The sequence below is a fragment of the Lipotes vexillifer genome, unplaced genomic scaffold (genome assembly GCF_000442215.2).
Source record: "Lipotes vexillifer unplaced genomic scaffold, Lipotes_vexillifer_v1.1 scaffold558, whole genome shotgun sequence".
Classification (NCBI taxonomy): Eukaryota; Metazoa; Chordata; class Mammalia; order Artiodactyla; family Lipotidae; genus Lipotes; species Lipotes vexillifer.
Window position 1 is genome coordinate 232223 of NW_006772769.1, and position 15046 is coordinate 247268.

Here is a 15046-nt window from a genome sequence, read left to right on the forward strand (position 1 = left end):
AAACGGGGCACGAACCCGCGTCTCCTGCATCGGCAGGCGGACTCTCAAGCACTGCGCCACCAGGGAAGCCCCACATTTTTTAATGGTTGAAAAAAAATCAAAGAAGAATATTTCTTGACAGGTGAACATTACATGAAATTCAAATGCCAGTGTCCATAAATAAAGTTTTATGGGAACTAGCCACGCTAATCCATTTAACTGTTTACCTGCTACAATGGCAGAGTTGAGTAGTTCTTACTGGCACTACAAAGTCTAAAATATTTACTATCTGGCCTTTTATGGAAAAGGTTTGCCAGCCCCTGGTCTAAACCACACTATCCCCCAAAAATAAACTGGCTAATATCACAAAGATAGTGCTATGAAGGTACTAAAACAGGCTGCTTTCTAATAGACTTGGAGGGAGTTCCTTTATAAGGAAGATAGAGTTCTCTCTGCAGAAGCGACATTTAAGCTGAGAACCGAATGACATCCTGAGGCTGGGGAAGGGGAGTGTCAGGCAAAGGGATTAGCAAGGACATAGGCCCTGAGGCAGGAATGAACAGGTTTGAGAAACAGCTGGAAAGTCCAGGTATTTATAACTGAAATGAAAGAGGGAGAAGGCAGTGGAAAGTGAAGTTGAAGGGGAACAGGTGCCAGACAGGCCTTTTGGGCCAGGAAAGTCCTTTGCATTTCATCCCAAGGTCAATAGGAAGCTGAGAAAGTTTTAAGCAAGAGCAAGGTGGAATCCTGCTGCTGTGTGGAGAGTGGGTTACAGAGGAATGGAGCCCACAAGGGTCATAAGAGAGCTGACCCTCTCTTATGACCCTGTGATGGGGCGATGCCAGAGTCTGAATGCCACTGAGCCAGATGATGCCCGCGGAGCCAGGGGTCCACGCTGGCAGGGCAAAGGAAGGGAGGCCAGGTCTTGCTCCAGCACCGAGAAAAGAAGAAAGACAGCCAGATAAGGCTAATCACTGTCCCACCCAGGACCAGCAGGGAAAGAAGAAAGCCAGAGGTCTGTCAGGAGGCAGGGAGATGGGAGGCGGGGAGTTCGGAGGTGGGCACTGGCCTTGGGGCCGAGGAGGCGGGGGCGTAGAAGGCAGGGCGGGGAGGGAGGAGGTGGGGTGGAGGCGGGGCGCTGGAAACGCGCCTCTCGGGCTCTAGGGGGAGCCGCGGCTGGGCCGCCTCCCTGAGCCCCTCCGCTCCTAGCCTTTCTCCGGTCTGTCCCCGCCTCCTCCAGTGCCTCCACTCCCACTACCCAGGAGGGCAGTGCGGGGAGCGAGTGCTGCTTTCGCTTTCCCTTCCCCGTGCCCACTCCTCGCTCCGCGTGCGGCCCTAGGCCGCCGCCCCGGCCATGGCCACGCTCAGGGTCCTGCCCGAAGCCCAAGCCAAGGTGAGCGCTGCGGGTTCGAGGAAGGGCCCATCAGGGAGGCGTGGCTCCGAGAGGCTGAGGGCGTCTGTGACCCGCTCCCACCCAGCCCCCAGACTCGAGTCTGGGTCAGTCATCCGAACCCTCGTGAGCCTCCGTGCCCAGAGCACCTGAGCCCGGGGAGCCCGGCCAGGTCTGCCTGCCGGGAAAGACAGAGGCGAGGCGGCCGAGGTTCAGCGGGGTGAGGTGAAGCGGAGCGCTGGCGTGGAGGGGAAGTACGCTGGCCCCGGGCCCAGGCCCACACACAGACTGGGAGCGGACCCTGCCCTGCCACCACAGGAGGCCCCGGGGCCCACTCCACAGGGCACTCCGCCCCTTCCCCAGTCGCAGCGGCTCCCTTACATCCCTCCTCCCACAGCCCAGGAGACACTAGGGATGTTTCCGCTTGAACCCTTCGCCCTTCAGCTCCAGGAATGTTCTCATTTCCCAAATCCCGCCCCACCTGGGTCCACTCCACCCTTCCCCAAGTCAGACCCTACACAACCCTAAGGGTCCTTGAATAGACTGGCCATAAAGCCCGTTGTCTGAAGGGCTGCCTGTGTCCCACAGGTGGATGTGTTCCGTGAAGACCTATGTACTAAGGTAAGACCTGATCCGTCATCACCCCACCCCTCCCTACCCAATCCCACTGCTCAGCCCTTCCTTGCTGGGCGGTGGCAGCCCTGCTTCACTGCCTAGGAGGGGCATTTGATTCTGACCGCCATCCTCCCCTACCCTTACCCTACACACAGACAGAGAACCTGCTCGGGAGCTATTTCCCCAAGAAGATTTCTGAGTTGGATGCATTTTTAAAGGTACTGGGGCTGGGCAGGGAGTAGAGAGTAGGGGACAAAGGGAGAGCCTGCTGGGCCATGAGAGTGAGGAGGTGAGAGCCTGCCCCTGCCTCCAGCCCTTCTCCCCCCCTGCACCAGGAGCCAGCTCTCAATGAAGCCAACCTGAGCAATCTGAAGGCCCCGCTGGACATCCCAGTGCCTGATCCAGTCAAGGAGAAAGAGAAGGAGGAGCGGAAGAAACAACAGGAGGCAAGTTGGCAGGAGCTGGGAGGAGGGACCCAATACGGGGAAAATCAGCCTTAGGCCTGCCTAAGAGACCCCTTCTCCCTACAGAAGGAAGACAAGGATGAAAAGAAGAAAGGGGAAGATGAAGACAAGGGTATCACTCTGGTGAAAGGGACTTGTGTCTCACCTCCCAGGAGCTCCTCCCTAAGGATGCCTCTTCCCTGCCCTGCACAGTCCCAGTCATGTGACTGACCCAGTGCCCACCTCCTAGGTCCTCCTTGTGGCCCAGTGAACTGCAATGAGAAGATCGTGGTCCTCCTGCAGCGCCTGAAGCCTGAGATCAAGGATGTCATTGAGAAGCTCAACCTGGTGAGCCCTCCCACTTCCACCCCCACCCTTTGTCCTCCTTCGTCCCTGCCAGTTGGGCATGGCACCTGCCAGGTCTTAGCAGGAGAGGGCACAGCAAGTGAAGCCAGAATTCCAGGCTTTGGGGTTCAGGACAGACGTGGCATACTCCCACCCACCGTGATCAGGGAAACAAAGGAGGACAGGAACCTGGGAGTTGGGCTGGGGGCTGATGGGGTTTCAATGCCGTTCCCTCCTCCCAGGTCACCACCTGGTTGCAACTGCAGATACCTCGGATTGAGGATGGGAACAACTTTGGAGTGGCTGTCCAGGTGAGGACACTGCCCCACTCCTCTGCCCTCCTTATTTCTCCCGTCCATGCTGCTTTTACACTTTCCTCCTCGCTTTCTTTCCCCAGGAGAAGGTGTTTGAGCTGATGACCACCCTTCACACCAAGCTGGAAGGCTTCCACACTCAAATCTCCAAGTGAGTGATTGCCCACTGCTCTGCCTTTGGCTGGGACTGAGGCTTGTGCTCCCTCCTCCCCCTACTCCACACCCTTCTACTTCCCACAGGTATTTCTCTGAGCGAGGTGATGCTGTGACCAAAGCGGCTAAGCAGCCCCACGTGGTAGGTGAGGCCCAGGTCAGGGTGCATGGGAGGAGGGACACCTTTGAAGTCAGGCCTGACCCGAGTCTCCCACAGGGTGATTATCGGCAGTTGGTGCACGAACTGGATGAAGCAGAGTACTGGGATATCCGGCTGATGGTCATGGAGATCCGCAACGCTTATGTGAGGAGGCGAGGGCAGGGGTGGGCAGAGGCAGCTTTCCCAGGCCACCCACTCCCTGACCCTGCGGGCTGGGGGTGAAGGGTATCAAAGCTCGACCTCTCCACAAGGCAAGAAATGGGGCACAGAGCCACTGGGGACCTGCGGCTGACCCCCACTCCTCCCTGGCCCCGTAGGCTGTGTTATATGACATCATCCTGAAGAACTTCGAGAAGCTCAAGAAGCCCAGGGGAGAAACAAAGGGAATGATCTATTGAGAGCCTCCTCTCATTCTGTGATTGGTCCAGCAGAGACCTTCCTGACTTTCACAGGAGACTCCAGACTTTCCCCACCTTCTGTCTGTTGAGTTTTCTCCCAGGCACAATAAATCTAGTCATACCATCACCCAACAGCCCAAGTCTCTTTATTGGATCCTGAGCCTCCCCTCTGGCCCTGGCTCAGGTATTTCCATTTGTGGGACCAACCCACTGGGTGATTTGGGCGTTGAGCTGCTGGTTGGTCCAATCCTCCCGGATGTCGTCAAGGTGGCAGTCAAAGTCCACAAGGTGCTGGTGGGCGCGGCCCTCTAGTAGTGCTCCCACCATCTGCCGTGACTGTTCCCAGTCCCTCCACATCACTCTGAAATAAGAACCCCCATGGAGGTCAAACTCAGCAGGCAGAGGGGCCAGACACTTGGCAGAGGTTAGCTTCTAGAGAAGGACGCTTAGGGCAGAACCAACAACAGGAGGCTCAGGAGCTGTGGGCTTCCAAGAAGAGGTGGAGGGAGTGGGGCACTCACAAGTTCTTGTCCTTGGGGACCCAGCAGAGACCATGGCTCTCCAGGACAATAACTGGGGGCACGTGAGGCTGTGGCACCAGTTTCTGATTATCCAACTGTGTGGACAAGGAAGGGCAGGTGAGGGTTTCGAGGATTCCCCCTTCCTACTTTCTTTCCCAACTCCCCACTCTGAAACCCAAGCCTCACCATAATAAGTACTGCATCAGGGAAGAATTCTGCAATCTGCCCAGCGATTTTCAAGGCCAAGGGCCCAGGGCTGTGTAGAAGGAAGATCAGAGTTGTGAAGAGCCTCCTGTGGGCAGACCCAGTCCATCTGAGCTGGGCCTCCCAGGGCCCATAGACATGGAGGCAGTGACGGCCTTTCCCTGTAGTTGGCCTGGGGGCATCAGGCCTGCCCGACTGCTTCGTGCAAGACTTATGCTTGAGCGCTGTGGGAAACAGGTGCTCAGACACTGCTGGTGAGAGTGGAAATCTAAGATGGTCTTTTTGGAGAGTAATTTGGCATAACCATCCAGATTTATATTGTATGTTAACCCTACTAACGAAGAATTTACTGTAATAATAGGACAGTGTCTGTAATAAAAAAAAAAATTGGAAACAACCTCAATGTTTAATGTAAGGCACTAAATAAATTATGGTACATCCATGTTCATACTGTATAGCTGATAGGGTAAGGTAGATATTAGTGTAGGGATGGAAAGATGTCAGATATTTATTAAGGAGAGAAAAGCAAATTACAAAACAGTATAATTTGCTCCAAATATGTGACTGCTGTATAAGTAGATAACTTTTTCTGTATACAGTTGACCCTTGAACAATGAGGGGTCTAGGGGCCACAGAGCCTCCCGCAGTTGAAAATCTGCAGGTAACTTTACAGTGCGCCCTCCCTATTCTGGATTCTGCATCGGGATTCAACCAACCTCGGATCCTGTAGTACTGGAGTACCTATTCAGTGAAAAAATTTCGCCTAATTGTGGCCCCAGGTAGTTGAAACCCGTGTTGTTAAACGGTGAACTGTATATATAAAAAGAAACTTCCTTTTTTTAAAAGCTGCTGGTTGGGCTTCCTTTGTGTTTTCAGCACTTGGGGGGCATCTCAGTTACAGCAGGTGTCAGCCTGTTATTGTCCTTCCCACCCCACCGCAGCATTTATATTTTCTCACTGCCTACCCAGCCTAGTAGGTACCTTAGCTCTACAGTGGCTAAGCCTTGGATGAAGGAAAAATGGAAGGAATGACCAAGAGGGGCTCTCTTGACATCCCCCATCCCATAATCCTTAGCCCTCTGCCTCTGGCTTCCCCACTCACCTCCGGTCGTCCAAAGCTGCATTGGCATGGTAGTACCCTGCCACTACCAGCCCGGCCTGCGCGCCCCACACATCCACCTGCCATGGGAAAGCGCCATCAGTAACTAAATCGTGCCGCCCGCCCTATGGGTGCGCACTACTGCCAAGAGGCCAGGGATGGCCTTGGGCTAGGGGTGTTGGGGGGTTTCGCGGTGGTCGGTGGGCGTCCAGCGGCGGCACCTGGTTGAGGGCGACCTCCAGCATGACAGACAGGGCCAGGTGGCTGTGGAACAGGGGCACACAGTCGGTGAGGCACAGGCATTCTCTCGACCGCGGCGCTGGCGCCAGCAATAGCCCGTTGACAGCGGCGTGCGGGTAACGGGCGGCGTGCAGGCACATCTTCACGTAGGCCCGGGCCGAGATCTCCACCTCCCCCATGGCGAGCGGGGCCCCAGCTCGCGTTCGCGAAGCCCCCTCCAGCGCCCCCAAGCCCTCCTGGACCCTTCCCCGTGCCCCCTCACTTAGATTCGACGGTGACGCTGACTTGGCTCGAAGGCAGCCCGCCGGCTCCGGCCGACCTCAGCCCGGCGCCCGGCCCCCGGCCCCCACCCGGCCCGGAATGCAGGCGGCCGGGATTGCATGTTGTAGCACAGAGCTCCGCCTCCCCCGCCCCCAAGCGGCGGCAGCAGAGCCTTGGGGACACATAACCAGGGCTCCCAATCGGACCGGCTTCTGGAGTCCCGCCCACATGGTGCTCTTTGATAGGCTTAGAGAGTCTCGTTTTGCCAAATCAGCATCCAACATTGTCCCGCCTTTGACTGTAAAGAGAGCTACCCGCACACTGATTGGCTAGGCTACCCCACTTCGGCTCTTGATTGCAAGATGGCTGCGTCTGTTACCTCTGCCTCCCGCCCCTACAGGCCCCGCTGAACCACCTGGGTGGAGCCCGCGCCCCTCATCTGGTGTCTCCCCGAGACGCGGAGCTTCAAATGTCGGTACGTAGCGGACAGCTTGGCTCCAACTATGGAATGAGTGGATTGGTACTCTAGAGCGGCTTTGTCACTTACTAATAAGCCGTTGTCACTTTTGCAACTGCAGGTTATCTGACCCTTGCTTTCCTCAATGTAATGACTGCAGAAATAAAGATGGCATTGGCTGAAGGAGGGTAAAGGTCAAAAAGAATTTTATTGAACCATCCTTCCCATAATGTCCTGTAGTATAATTTCCTTCGCCTTAACGCCTTGGAAGCGTTTTTTCCCCTCCCAGCCCTTGAGGAGTCCAACCATTTACCCATAATTTTCCCAGTGAAATCTCATTCTCCCTCCAGGCGTGCTCTGAGCTGAAGAAAGGGGTTCTTCATTCCCTGACCTCAGCCTCAGAGCTTTCCCCCAGTCTGTCCAAAGCCTGATTATTCCTATAAGGGCTCTGCCCAGATGCCATCTCGTCCAGGAAGCACTCATGACACCTCCAGATGGAAATAATCTTGTGAAATTCCCCAATACACGTTATTTTCATGGCTGTCATGGCATGTACAGTTCCCACCCTGTTCTTTAGGATGACTTCCTAAGGACAGGATGGACCTTTAATTCATCTTCCTCTTCCCGGCACCCCTCCCTTTCTCATCACCACATTCATTCACATTTAGTGACTGGATATAGGTGACACTCAGTAAATGTCTTTGAATGAATGACACACACCAGAGATTATCCACACAAAGTATAGGTCATTTATTTCCCTTCTAACCCTGGGCTCAGTACATAGATGGCTTCTCTTCACCCTTTGGGTTGACAATTTTCTCCAGGTTGCTGCTTATAATATGGTAAAGCTCAGCCTGGAAGAAGGCCAGAGGGCAACAGTCAGGTACTTGGCCTTTCCCCTGCGCCCCTCATTCACCTCCCTTAGGGGCTTACTCCACACTCACATAGAAGGCCCTGAGGTCCAGCACCATGGCCCTGAGCTCTCCATAGGCTGCCTCGTCTCGCTCGTGCACCAGGGCCCGGTAATCCATCTGGGATGTGGAAGGCAAAGCTGAGTCAGCCCCATGGGAGGTTGGGACATTAGTCTGGTTTCCTCATACAGGGAATAGGTAACTTGAGGAATGAGCCCCTTCTCAGCCAAGAAATGGGATCCCAGAGGATCAAACAGAGAAAGGGGTCAAGGTTTTTGAAGCCTAAATTAGTTTTCCTGGGCTTGATATTCTTCACATTGGGAAGGTCACAAATGAGACAAAGAGGACCTCTATCCCCCACTTTCTCATCACCCCCCATCCCCAGCAGCCTCAGCTAAAAGGCTGGTGGACTGTCCACTTACTACGTGGGTCTCCTTAGAGGCCTTGGCCACAGCATCCCCACGTTCTGAGAAGTACCTGCCAGAAGCAAGAGGAGTAACCACAGGAATGGATGTTCAGAGAGAGGTACTCCCTCAGACCCTTCCCAAAGCACCGCTTCATTCCGATAGGCATGCCCAGCTTTGGGAGTCCCAAAGAAATGTCCCTGCAGACCCCGGTGCTGGCCTTCCAGATGTCCTTACTTGGAAATGGTTGTCTGGAAGGCTTCCACTTTGGTCCTGACTGCATTTACCCTCTCCAGCACCTTTTCCTGTGGAGACAAAAGAGTGGAAAGCAAAGACAACCCTTCATCTCCTCCCTCCTTCACTCACCGTCTCCCTCCTCCTCCCAGTTCTTGTCTAGCTCCTATCCCTTACTCCTGAAGTCTCTCCCTGCTGTCAGCATCCTCACACACCCTTTCTCACCTGGATTGCCACCCCAAAGTCATTTCCATCCTCAATTTTGGGGATGAGGTGCTGGATCCATGTGATCACCTACATTAAGAGATATCACATAGGAATCATTCAACAAACCCTCTATTCTGCTTACTGCTACTTCCTAATAATAGGTACATTTAACTGAGTACTTATTATATGGCAGGCACTGTGCTATGTATTATATATCTCATTTAATCTTCACAACAACCTTTCAAGGTATATATTCTTTTTTTTTTCTTGTTTCAAAGTATATATTCTTATTGTACCCACTTAACAGATGAAAAAACTGAGTCACAGGATGTCTAAGTTACTTACTTAAAGTAACCAGTTAGGTAAGTGATAGAGTCAGGATTTGAACCAAGGCAGTCTCCCTCTAGAGCCCAAGTTCTTAAACCAACTCACTGTATCATAGCATCTGTGCTCTGTACCTGGTACAGCAGTAGGTTCTCAGGTTATAGAGGTGGATGCAGCACAGTCTAATTTGGGGATATCATTGTGATAGAGAACAAAAGGTATCTAAACCCAAGGCACAGAAGGAAGCTTCCTATTTGGGGAATAGTTTCCTAAATGAAGGAATTGAATCTCTGAAGGAGACCAGGGCCTGGCCTTGCTCGTTTTCTCTGTCCCCCAGTTCCCAGGCTTACCAGAATGCATTTTTCTTTGAGAATCCAGACTTCTGGCTTAACCAGGGCAAGCAAGGCCAGGACCTTCTCATTCCCAGGGAGAAAGCCGCACTTAGGGACTGTGAGAAAGAGGGGACTTAGACCCTTTCTCATCCAGTAGTCAGTGTGCCATTTCCCTTTTCCTAGCCACCCCTTCCTCTCTTACCTTCTTTCTTCTCTTGCTTATCCGTTTCCATCTAAGGAAAAAAGGGGGAAAGTAGCTTTAGAAAAGTCATGGAGGTTGGAGGGCCATTTACACTGGGTTTATAGCCCAAGCCCTACACCATGAGTGCCTCACCTCATCATCCTTGGGTGGAGGGTCTGGGATGGGGATGTCCAGCGAGGCCCGGAGAGAAGTCATGTCAGTCACGTTGAGGGAGTCCTCCTGCACAGAGCTCACTGTCAGGGGCTGCCCAGCCTCTTCCCCTCATCCTGAGTCAGAGCCTTCCCTCCACACATCCCACCCAACCTCTGCCTCCCAACCTAGGCTCAGGCCTCACACTATCCTAATGTTCCCAGTCCACGATTTGCGACTGTTCTCTGCATTCGGAGCCCAGTTGTTAGCTAGAGAGGGTGGATGGAGAGGAGAGAGGCCATGGGGTGGGGCAGGAGGAGTCCACACTACTCACTTGCAAGAGCTGATTCAGGTATATGATTTTCTGAGGTAAGAATCTGTAGAGGAATTCCTCAGCCTGTGGGTTACATTGCAAGGGTCGGAATCACAGAAGACATTCAGTGAGATGTCTGAGAAGTGGGACTGGAAGGGCCCTTGGAAATCATTGACTCCAGTACTTATAAATGAGGGAACTGAAGCCCTGAAAATGGAAGGGAATTCCCCAAGCTGGGATGCAGCAGAACCAAGGTTAGAACTGTGGTATTCCTGCTTTGGGGCCATGGCTTTTCCCTCCACACCAACAGAGGGGAGAGGAAGTGGTGGAAGTGCAGAAGGTATTAAGAGGGGTACAGGTAAAAGTAGAGATCAATAATTAAGAGCTTATCTTAGGTGGAGGCTTAATAAGTGAAGTAGGGCACGGATGGAGGGTGGGTTTGGGGATCAGTCTGAGAAGTTGCAACCCTCAAGTATTGGCCTAAGATTCTGGGTCAAATCGCTTGAATCCAGAAGACTTACCTCCTGGAAAAGATTTTGCCTGAAGACATCCACCTGCACAGAGAGCGGTACCCGGATGTTGGTTAAGGGTCTCAGATGTCCAGAGTAAGATCCCACCCCCAACAGGATGCCCTCCAACTTGGCTCAGTTCTTTCCCACCACAAGCCAGACTTCCCAGGAAGCCCATGCTCAGTGCAGAGATTGTCCGGAGGGCAGGAATCTGGTAATCCCCGGGCAGAAGTGAAAGCACTTAGGTTGGGAGATTTCTCTGGCACGGCCTTGGTCCCTCGGAGCACCCAGTTTGGCCTCCATTTAGAAGGGCTCCTCGGCGCCTTCCTGGCCTCCCGGTCCCCCGTTACCTGTTTGCGGGCTTCCCCGCTCAGGCGCACCCCACAAGGCTTGGCCATGTTGCTCCAGTTGCTGCTAGGTCTCCGGTCTCCCTGTTCGCCGCCTGGGCTTTCGCTTTCACTCCCCACGTCCAGGCCCGCCCCCCTCAGCCCCACCCCCTTCCTTCTTTTCCCCCTCCCCCTGGAAGGCCGCAAACCCTAAGGAGCCCCTCTGCCATTCTCGGCCTGTGAGACTAGAAGAGGCGGTGCTGACTCGGTCACACACCCAGGGGCTGTCCGGGGGAGGGGCTAGGACAAGTGGGACGGGCGGAGATTGAACAGGGGCTGTCCCTCGGAGAAGGGGAGGGGCTTAGAGAGAGGTGGAAAGAACCGTCCAAGGACAGTCAGGGTTGGGGTGAGAAGGGTGGGAGAGTGGGAAAGGGGGTGTTAAGTGGTGGGGCTCCCCCAGGACGGCTTGACTGCGGGGAAGGGCCAGAGAGGGATCAGAGTGGGCGGGAGAAGTAGCAGGAGGGGGAAGGGACAGAGGATAGGAAGGGAAGAAGGCGCGGGGGTTTCCGGAGGGCGTCCTATTTTCAAGACTGACTGGAGAAGGGGCTTGAGTGGGGCTCAGGCCGGCCAGAGTTGAGTCCCCAGCTGAGTGGGATTTCCCCTGTGGGGTCCCGGATAGAGAGGAGGGCTTTGAGGGGAATAAAGTAACCCCGTACCGGGGTCTATCCGGAGAGGGGTGGGACCAGCCTGGACCAAGGAGGGGAAGAGCGCCAGAACAGGGTTTGCAGCCTAGGCGCTCTGGGGGAGGAGCCATGGATTATTTATCATTATCATTGGCTGGGACTCTGGGACACGCCCCCCCCAATTTCTTGGCCTCCGCCCTTCCTCAAGCTTAGACCCCGCCCCTTCCCCTGAATCTGGGTTGCAGTCCCGCCCTCTTTCCTAGTACTTCCTGTTCCCGCTAACCCTGGCGTTGGGCCTGGGGCCGAAGAGTGACCGTGCCTTGAGTGACCCGGGGCGTCCGAACCGACCGGGTCGGGCCGCGAAGCCAGGCCCCAGGCGCTACTAGCGGCGCTCGGGCCGCGCACAGCCTGTGCCGGGTCCCGTCGGGCAGCGGGCTGGGGCTGACTCCTGTCTCAGGATGCCGGGGGAGGAGGAGGAGCGGGCCTTCCTGGCGGCCCGCGAGGAGCTGGCGAGCGCCCTGAGGAGGGATTCCGGGCAGGCGTTTTCGCTGGAGCAGCTCCGGCCGCTACTGGTCACCTGTCTGCCGCCAGCAGCCCGCTACCTGCAGCTGGATGCTGCACGCCTGGTTCGCTGCAACGCTCATGGGGAGGTGAGGCCCGGCCCGGGTTGGGAGGACAGAGGACCTGAGGCCGGGCCGGGGCTCACAGCTCTCTGCTCTCTGACTGCTCGCAGCCCCAAAACTACCTCAACACCCTCTCCACGGCCCTGAACATCCTGGAGAAATACGGCCGCAACCTCCTCAGCCCTCAGCGGCCCCGGTACTGGCGCGGGGTCAAGTTTAATAACCCTGTCTTTCGCAGTACGGTGGATGCTGTTCAGGTGAAGCCCCTGGGCCCCTAATGGGAGAAGGGAACTTAGCCTGGGCTGGGGGTTGCCTAGAAAGGGCCTGAGGCTGTGCTGAATGGGTTGAGGTCCAGCCCTATTGGGAAGGGGACCTGCTGGGCGGTGACAGGTTTGAATGTGTGGCAGGGGGGCCGGGATGTTCTGCGATTGTATGGCTACACAGAGGAGCAGCCAGATGGGTTGAGCTTCCCTGAGGGCCAGAAGGAGCCGGATGAGCAACAAGTTGCTACAGTCACACTGGAAGTACTGCTGCTTCGGACAGAGCTCAGCCTGCTGCTACAGGTGAGGTATCTCTACCTGTATCTCTACCCGAGGACTTAAGCGTCAGGGCTGGGAATCCCAGCCTAACAACAAAGCCAGTGTGGGGACTCCCATGTTGCTGAACCATAGGCATAGTCCCCACAGTAACTTAGGATCTCTCTGTACTTTTCACCCTGTGAACGTTGGGGGACCAGGGCTTTGAGGGAGGGCCTTGTTCCAGGGCTCTAGGTGGGAACTCCTCTTACCTTGTTTGCAGAATACTCATCCAGAACCACAAGCACTGGAGCAGCTGCTGAAAGACAAGGTTGAAGATGATGTAAGGAAGGCAGGAATGGGGCTCTGGGGCCTGGTGAACAAAGTGAACCTGTTGTGGGCCTCTGTCCCCAAGCCCTTGCTCATTCCCTGTCCTTTTCCCTCAGATACTGCAGCTCTCAGAGTTTGCCCCCTTACTGAGAGAGATTGCTCCTGGCCCCCTCACCACACCCTCTGCCCCAGGTATTATTGTCCTATGTTGGGGGGTGGGAGTGCTAGTAGATCATATTGATGGAAACTTCCTCTGTCTTCTTGGTTATCTTCCTTTTATATAGATTAAAATTGTTTCCTTGGGTTGAAAAGACGTGCTGAAAAGTTGTCTGTGATTTGTCTCCTCCACAGCAGATTCAGATGTAACCTGGTCTTTTTTAGAAAGATGTTCTATTTTTTCCTGTTCTCCAGCCTCCATTCCTGGTCCCTGCTTCCTCTGTGGTTCTGCCCCAGGCACATTGCACTGCTCAGCTTGTAAACAGGCCTTGTGCCCAACTTGTGATCGCCTCTTCCATGGACACCCAGACCGTGCACATCACCTCCGCCAGACCCTGCCTGTGGCCCCCCAGGCCACCCACCTGACCCCCAGGTGAGAGGCCTTTTCTCCTGAGTGGGAGTGAAATTGAGAGAACTTAAAATTATTTGAGTATCTACTATGTGCTGGATTCTGTGCTAAACACTGTCTCATAGAGAGCAAGCAGCCAGTTACTGCTCTCCAGGAAATCATAGATATACATATCAAACAAGTAGCAGTCATAGCAAAATAGATTATTTGGGTGTGCAGATAGGTAGTAGGAGGATGCAGCTTAGTCAGAAGGATCAGCTCAATCAGTTGGTAGTATTTTAAGCACCTAATAGGGGTCAGGCCCTATGTTAGGGATATTTACCAGCCAGATATGGACTTTAGGCTGTCATTTAAATGTTGAACAGGCTATGGGTATGGCAGTGTTCCAGACATGTGCAAAGGCCAGAGCCATGTGTTGTCCTGCAGGGAATGAGGGATGCCCATGGGTAAGGGTCCCAGGCACCCCCTCAGCAGGCCGTGTCTGCTTTTCCATTACAGCTTACCTGCCTCAGCTCCACCACAGCCTCAGTCAACCTCCCTGCCGGCCCTGGGAGACAGCTCTCTTTCTTCCCCTGATCCTGCAAGTGCGCGTCTTCCCTGGCACTGTTCTGCCTGCGCCATGCTGAATGAACCTTGGGCAGTACTCTGTGTGGCCTGTGATCGGCCCCGAGGCTGTAAAGGGTTGGGGCTGGTGATTGAGGGTCCCCAAGGAGCTGGGGGCCCAGAACCCGAGCTTGCACGGGGTCGCTGGGCCTGCCAGAGCTGCACCTTTGAGAATGAGGCTGCGGCTGTGCTGTGTGCCATATGTGAGCGACCTCGGCTGGCTCAGCCTCCCAGCTTGGTAGTGGATTCTCAGGATGCCGGCGTTTGCCTGCAGCCCCTTCAGGTAACCTATTCCTGGCCTTCTCAACTCTTTATTTGCACCTGTTACCACAGGCCATTCTCTACTTCTTCATCCCCTATTTTCCTTCAGTTCCCTGGTGTCTTCCCCCCAGCGTCCTATATTTCCATCTGGAGCCTCAGCCAACCTCCAATGGGATAATTCTTTCTGCTTTCCCAGCAGGAGGATACTTTGCTCTCCTCTGCCCAGACTCCAGTGTGGTACTGCATTCACTGTACCTTCTGCAACTCGGGCCCTGGCTGGGTGTGTGCTATGTGCAACCGGACCAGCAGCCCCATCCCAGCACAGCGTACTCCCCGGCCCCTTGCCAGCTCTTTGGAAGAGCAACTCCCTGAACCAGGGCCTCCACGACGCCTCAGTGCCCCCCTGGCCAGTTCCTGTGGGGACCTTGAGAAGCAGCGCCAAGACAAGATGCGTGAGGAAGGTCTCCAGCTAGTGCTCAAGATCCGGGTGAGGATTTGGGCCTGGGATAAGCTTGTGGGGGAAGAGAGAGGCTGCAGTTGATTGATGCAAGTTCTCAAAACCTGTCATTGTTAGCAGCAGCTGCCTCTTATTGAACCCTTCCCCCACGGCAGGTATCATGCTGTGTCCTGCTCACGTGATCCATGATCCATGATCCATGATCCATGATCCATGACAGCTCAAGCACTGTCAGCATTTTGGTTCGGGCTAAGGGTGGGTGGGGTGTGCCCTTCCTGATGGGCGCTCTGTCTGGGCGGGACTGTGCCTTAGGAAGGGGAAGCTGGAGGCGCCTGTCCAGAGGAGGTCTTCTCAGCTCTGCAGTACTCAGGCACTGAGGTGCCCCTGCAGTGGCTGCGCTCAGAGCTGCCCTACGTGCTGGAGATGGTGGCTGAGCTGGCTGGACAGCAGGACCCGAGGCTGGGTGCCTTTTCCTGTCAGGAGGCCCGGAATGCCTGGCTGGATCGTCACGGCAACCTGGATGAAGCTGTGAAAGAGGG

The 15046-nt window shown here is 54.9% G+C and overlaps 4 protein-coding genes across 6 annotated transcripts in view; 2 read left to right on the plus strand and 2 right to left on the minus strand.

Annotated features, from left to right (window-relative positions):
* Positions 1-1217: 1217 nt before the first annotated feature.
* On the plus strand, positions 1218-3928 carry PSME1 (proteasome activator subunit 1). 3 transcript variants are annotated; one of them, XM_007447871.1, is made up of 11 exons: positions 1218-1372; positions 1958-1990; positions 2140-2202; positions 2320-2430; positions 2515-2560; positions 2678-2775; positions 3015-3083; positions 3170-3237; positions 3327-3381; positions 3457-3543; positions 3717-3928. In XM_007447871.1, the coding sequence occupies exons 1-11, from the start codon at positions 1334-1336 to the stop codon at positions 3795-3797; spliced, it is 750 nt and encodes a 249-aa protein (XP_007447933.1). In that variant the 5' UTR covers positions 1218-1333; the 3' UTR covers positions 3798-3928. The 3 variants fall into 3 exon arrangements, with proteins under 3 accessions (XP_007447933.1, XP_007447935.1, XP_007447934.1); XM_007447873.1 differs by having other exon boundaries at positions 1233-1372; positions 3457-3551; XM_007447872.1 differs by having other exon boundaries at positions 1233-1372; positions 3209-3237.
* A 1-nt stretch (position 3929) lies between these two features.
* Positions 3930-6046, minus strand: EMC9 (ER membrane protein complex subunit 9). Its single transcript, XM_007447874.1, has 5 exons — positions 5843-6046; positions 5625-5701; positions 4505-4574; positions 4319-4413; positions 3930-4158 (listed from the first exon to the last, which is right to left on the minus strand). The coding sequence occupies exons 1-5, from the start codon at positions 6038-6040 to the stop codon at positions 3978-3980; spliced, it is 621 nt and encodes a 206-aa protein (XP_007447936.1). The 5' UTR covers positions 6041-6046; the 3' UTR covers positions 3930-3977.
* A 1262-nt stretch (positions 6047-7308) lies between these two features.
* PSME2 (proteasome activator subunit 2) lies at positions 7309-10607 on the minus strand. The gene is made up of 11 exons (XM_007447875.1): positions 10495-10607; positions 10157-10189; positions 9657-9719; positions 9326-9412; positions 9194-9224; positions 9010-9107; positions 8354-8422; positions 8132-8199; positions 7913-7967; positions 7524-7610; positions 7309-7433 (listed from the first exon to the last, which is right to left on the minus strand). Exons 1-11 carry the CDS (start codon positions 10540-10542, stop codon positions 7353-7355), a joined length of 720 nt encoding a protein of 239 aa, XP_007447937.1. The 5' UTR covers positions 10543-10607; the 3' UTR covers positions 7309-7352.
* Positions 10608-11611: 1004 nt separating this feature from the next.
* Positions 11612-15046, plus strand: part of RNF31 (ring finger protein 31) — an 11966-nt gene continuing 8531 nt past the window's right edge. The window contains exons 1-9 of the mRNA XM_007447876.1: positions 11612-11803; positions 11887-12033; positions 12184-12339; positions 12575-12634; positions 12738-12813; positions 13033-13210; positions 13685-14072; positions 14247-14537; positions 14820-15039. Of these exons, the coding sequence (XP_007447938.1) occupies positions 11612-11803; positions 11887-12033; positions 12184-12339; positions 12575-12634; positions 12738-12813; positions 13033-13210; positions 13685-14072; positions 14247-14537; positions 14820-15039 (1708 nt within the window). The remainder of the gene's footprint in view (positions 11804-11886; positions 12034-12183; positions 12340-12574; positions 12635-12737; positions 12814-13032; positions 13211-13684; positions 14073-14246; positions 14538-14819; positions 15040-15046) is intronic.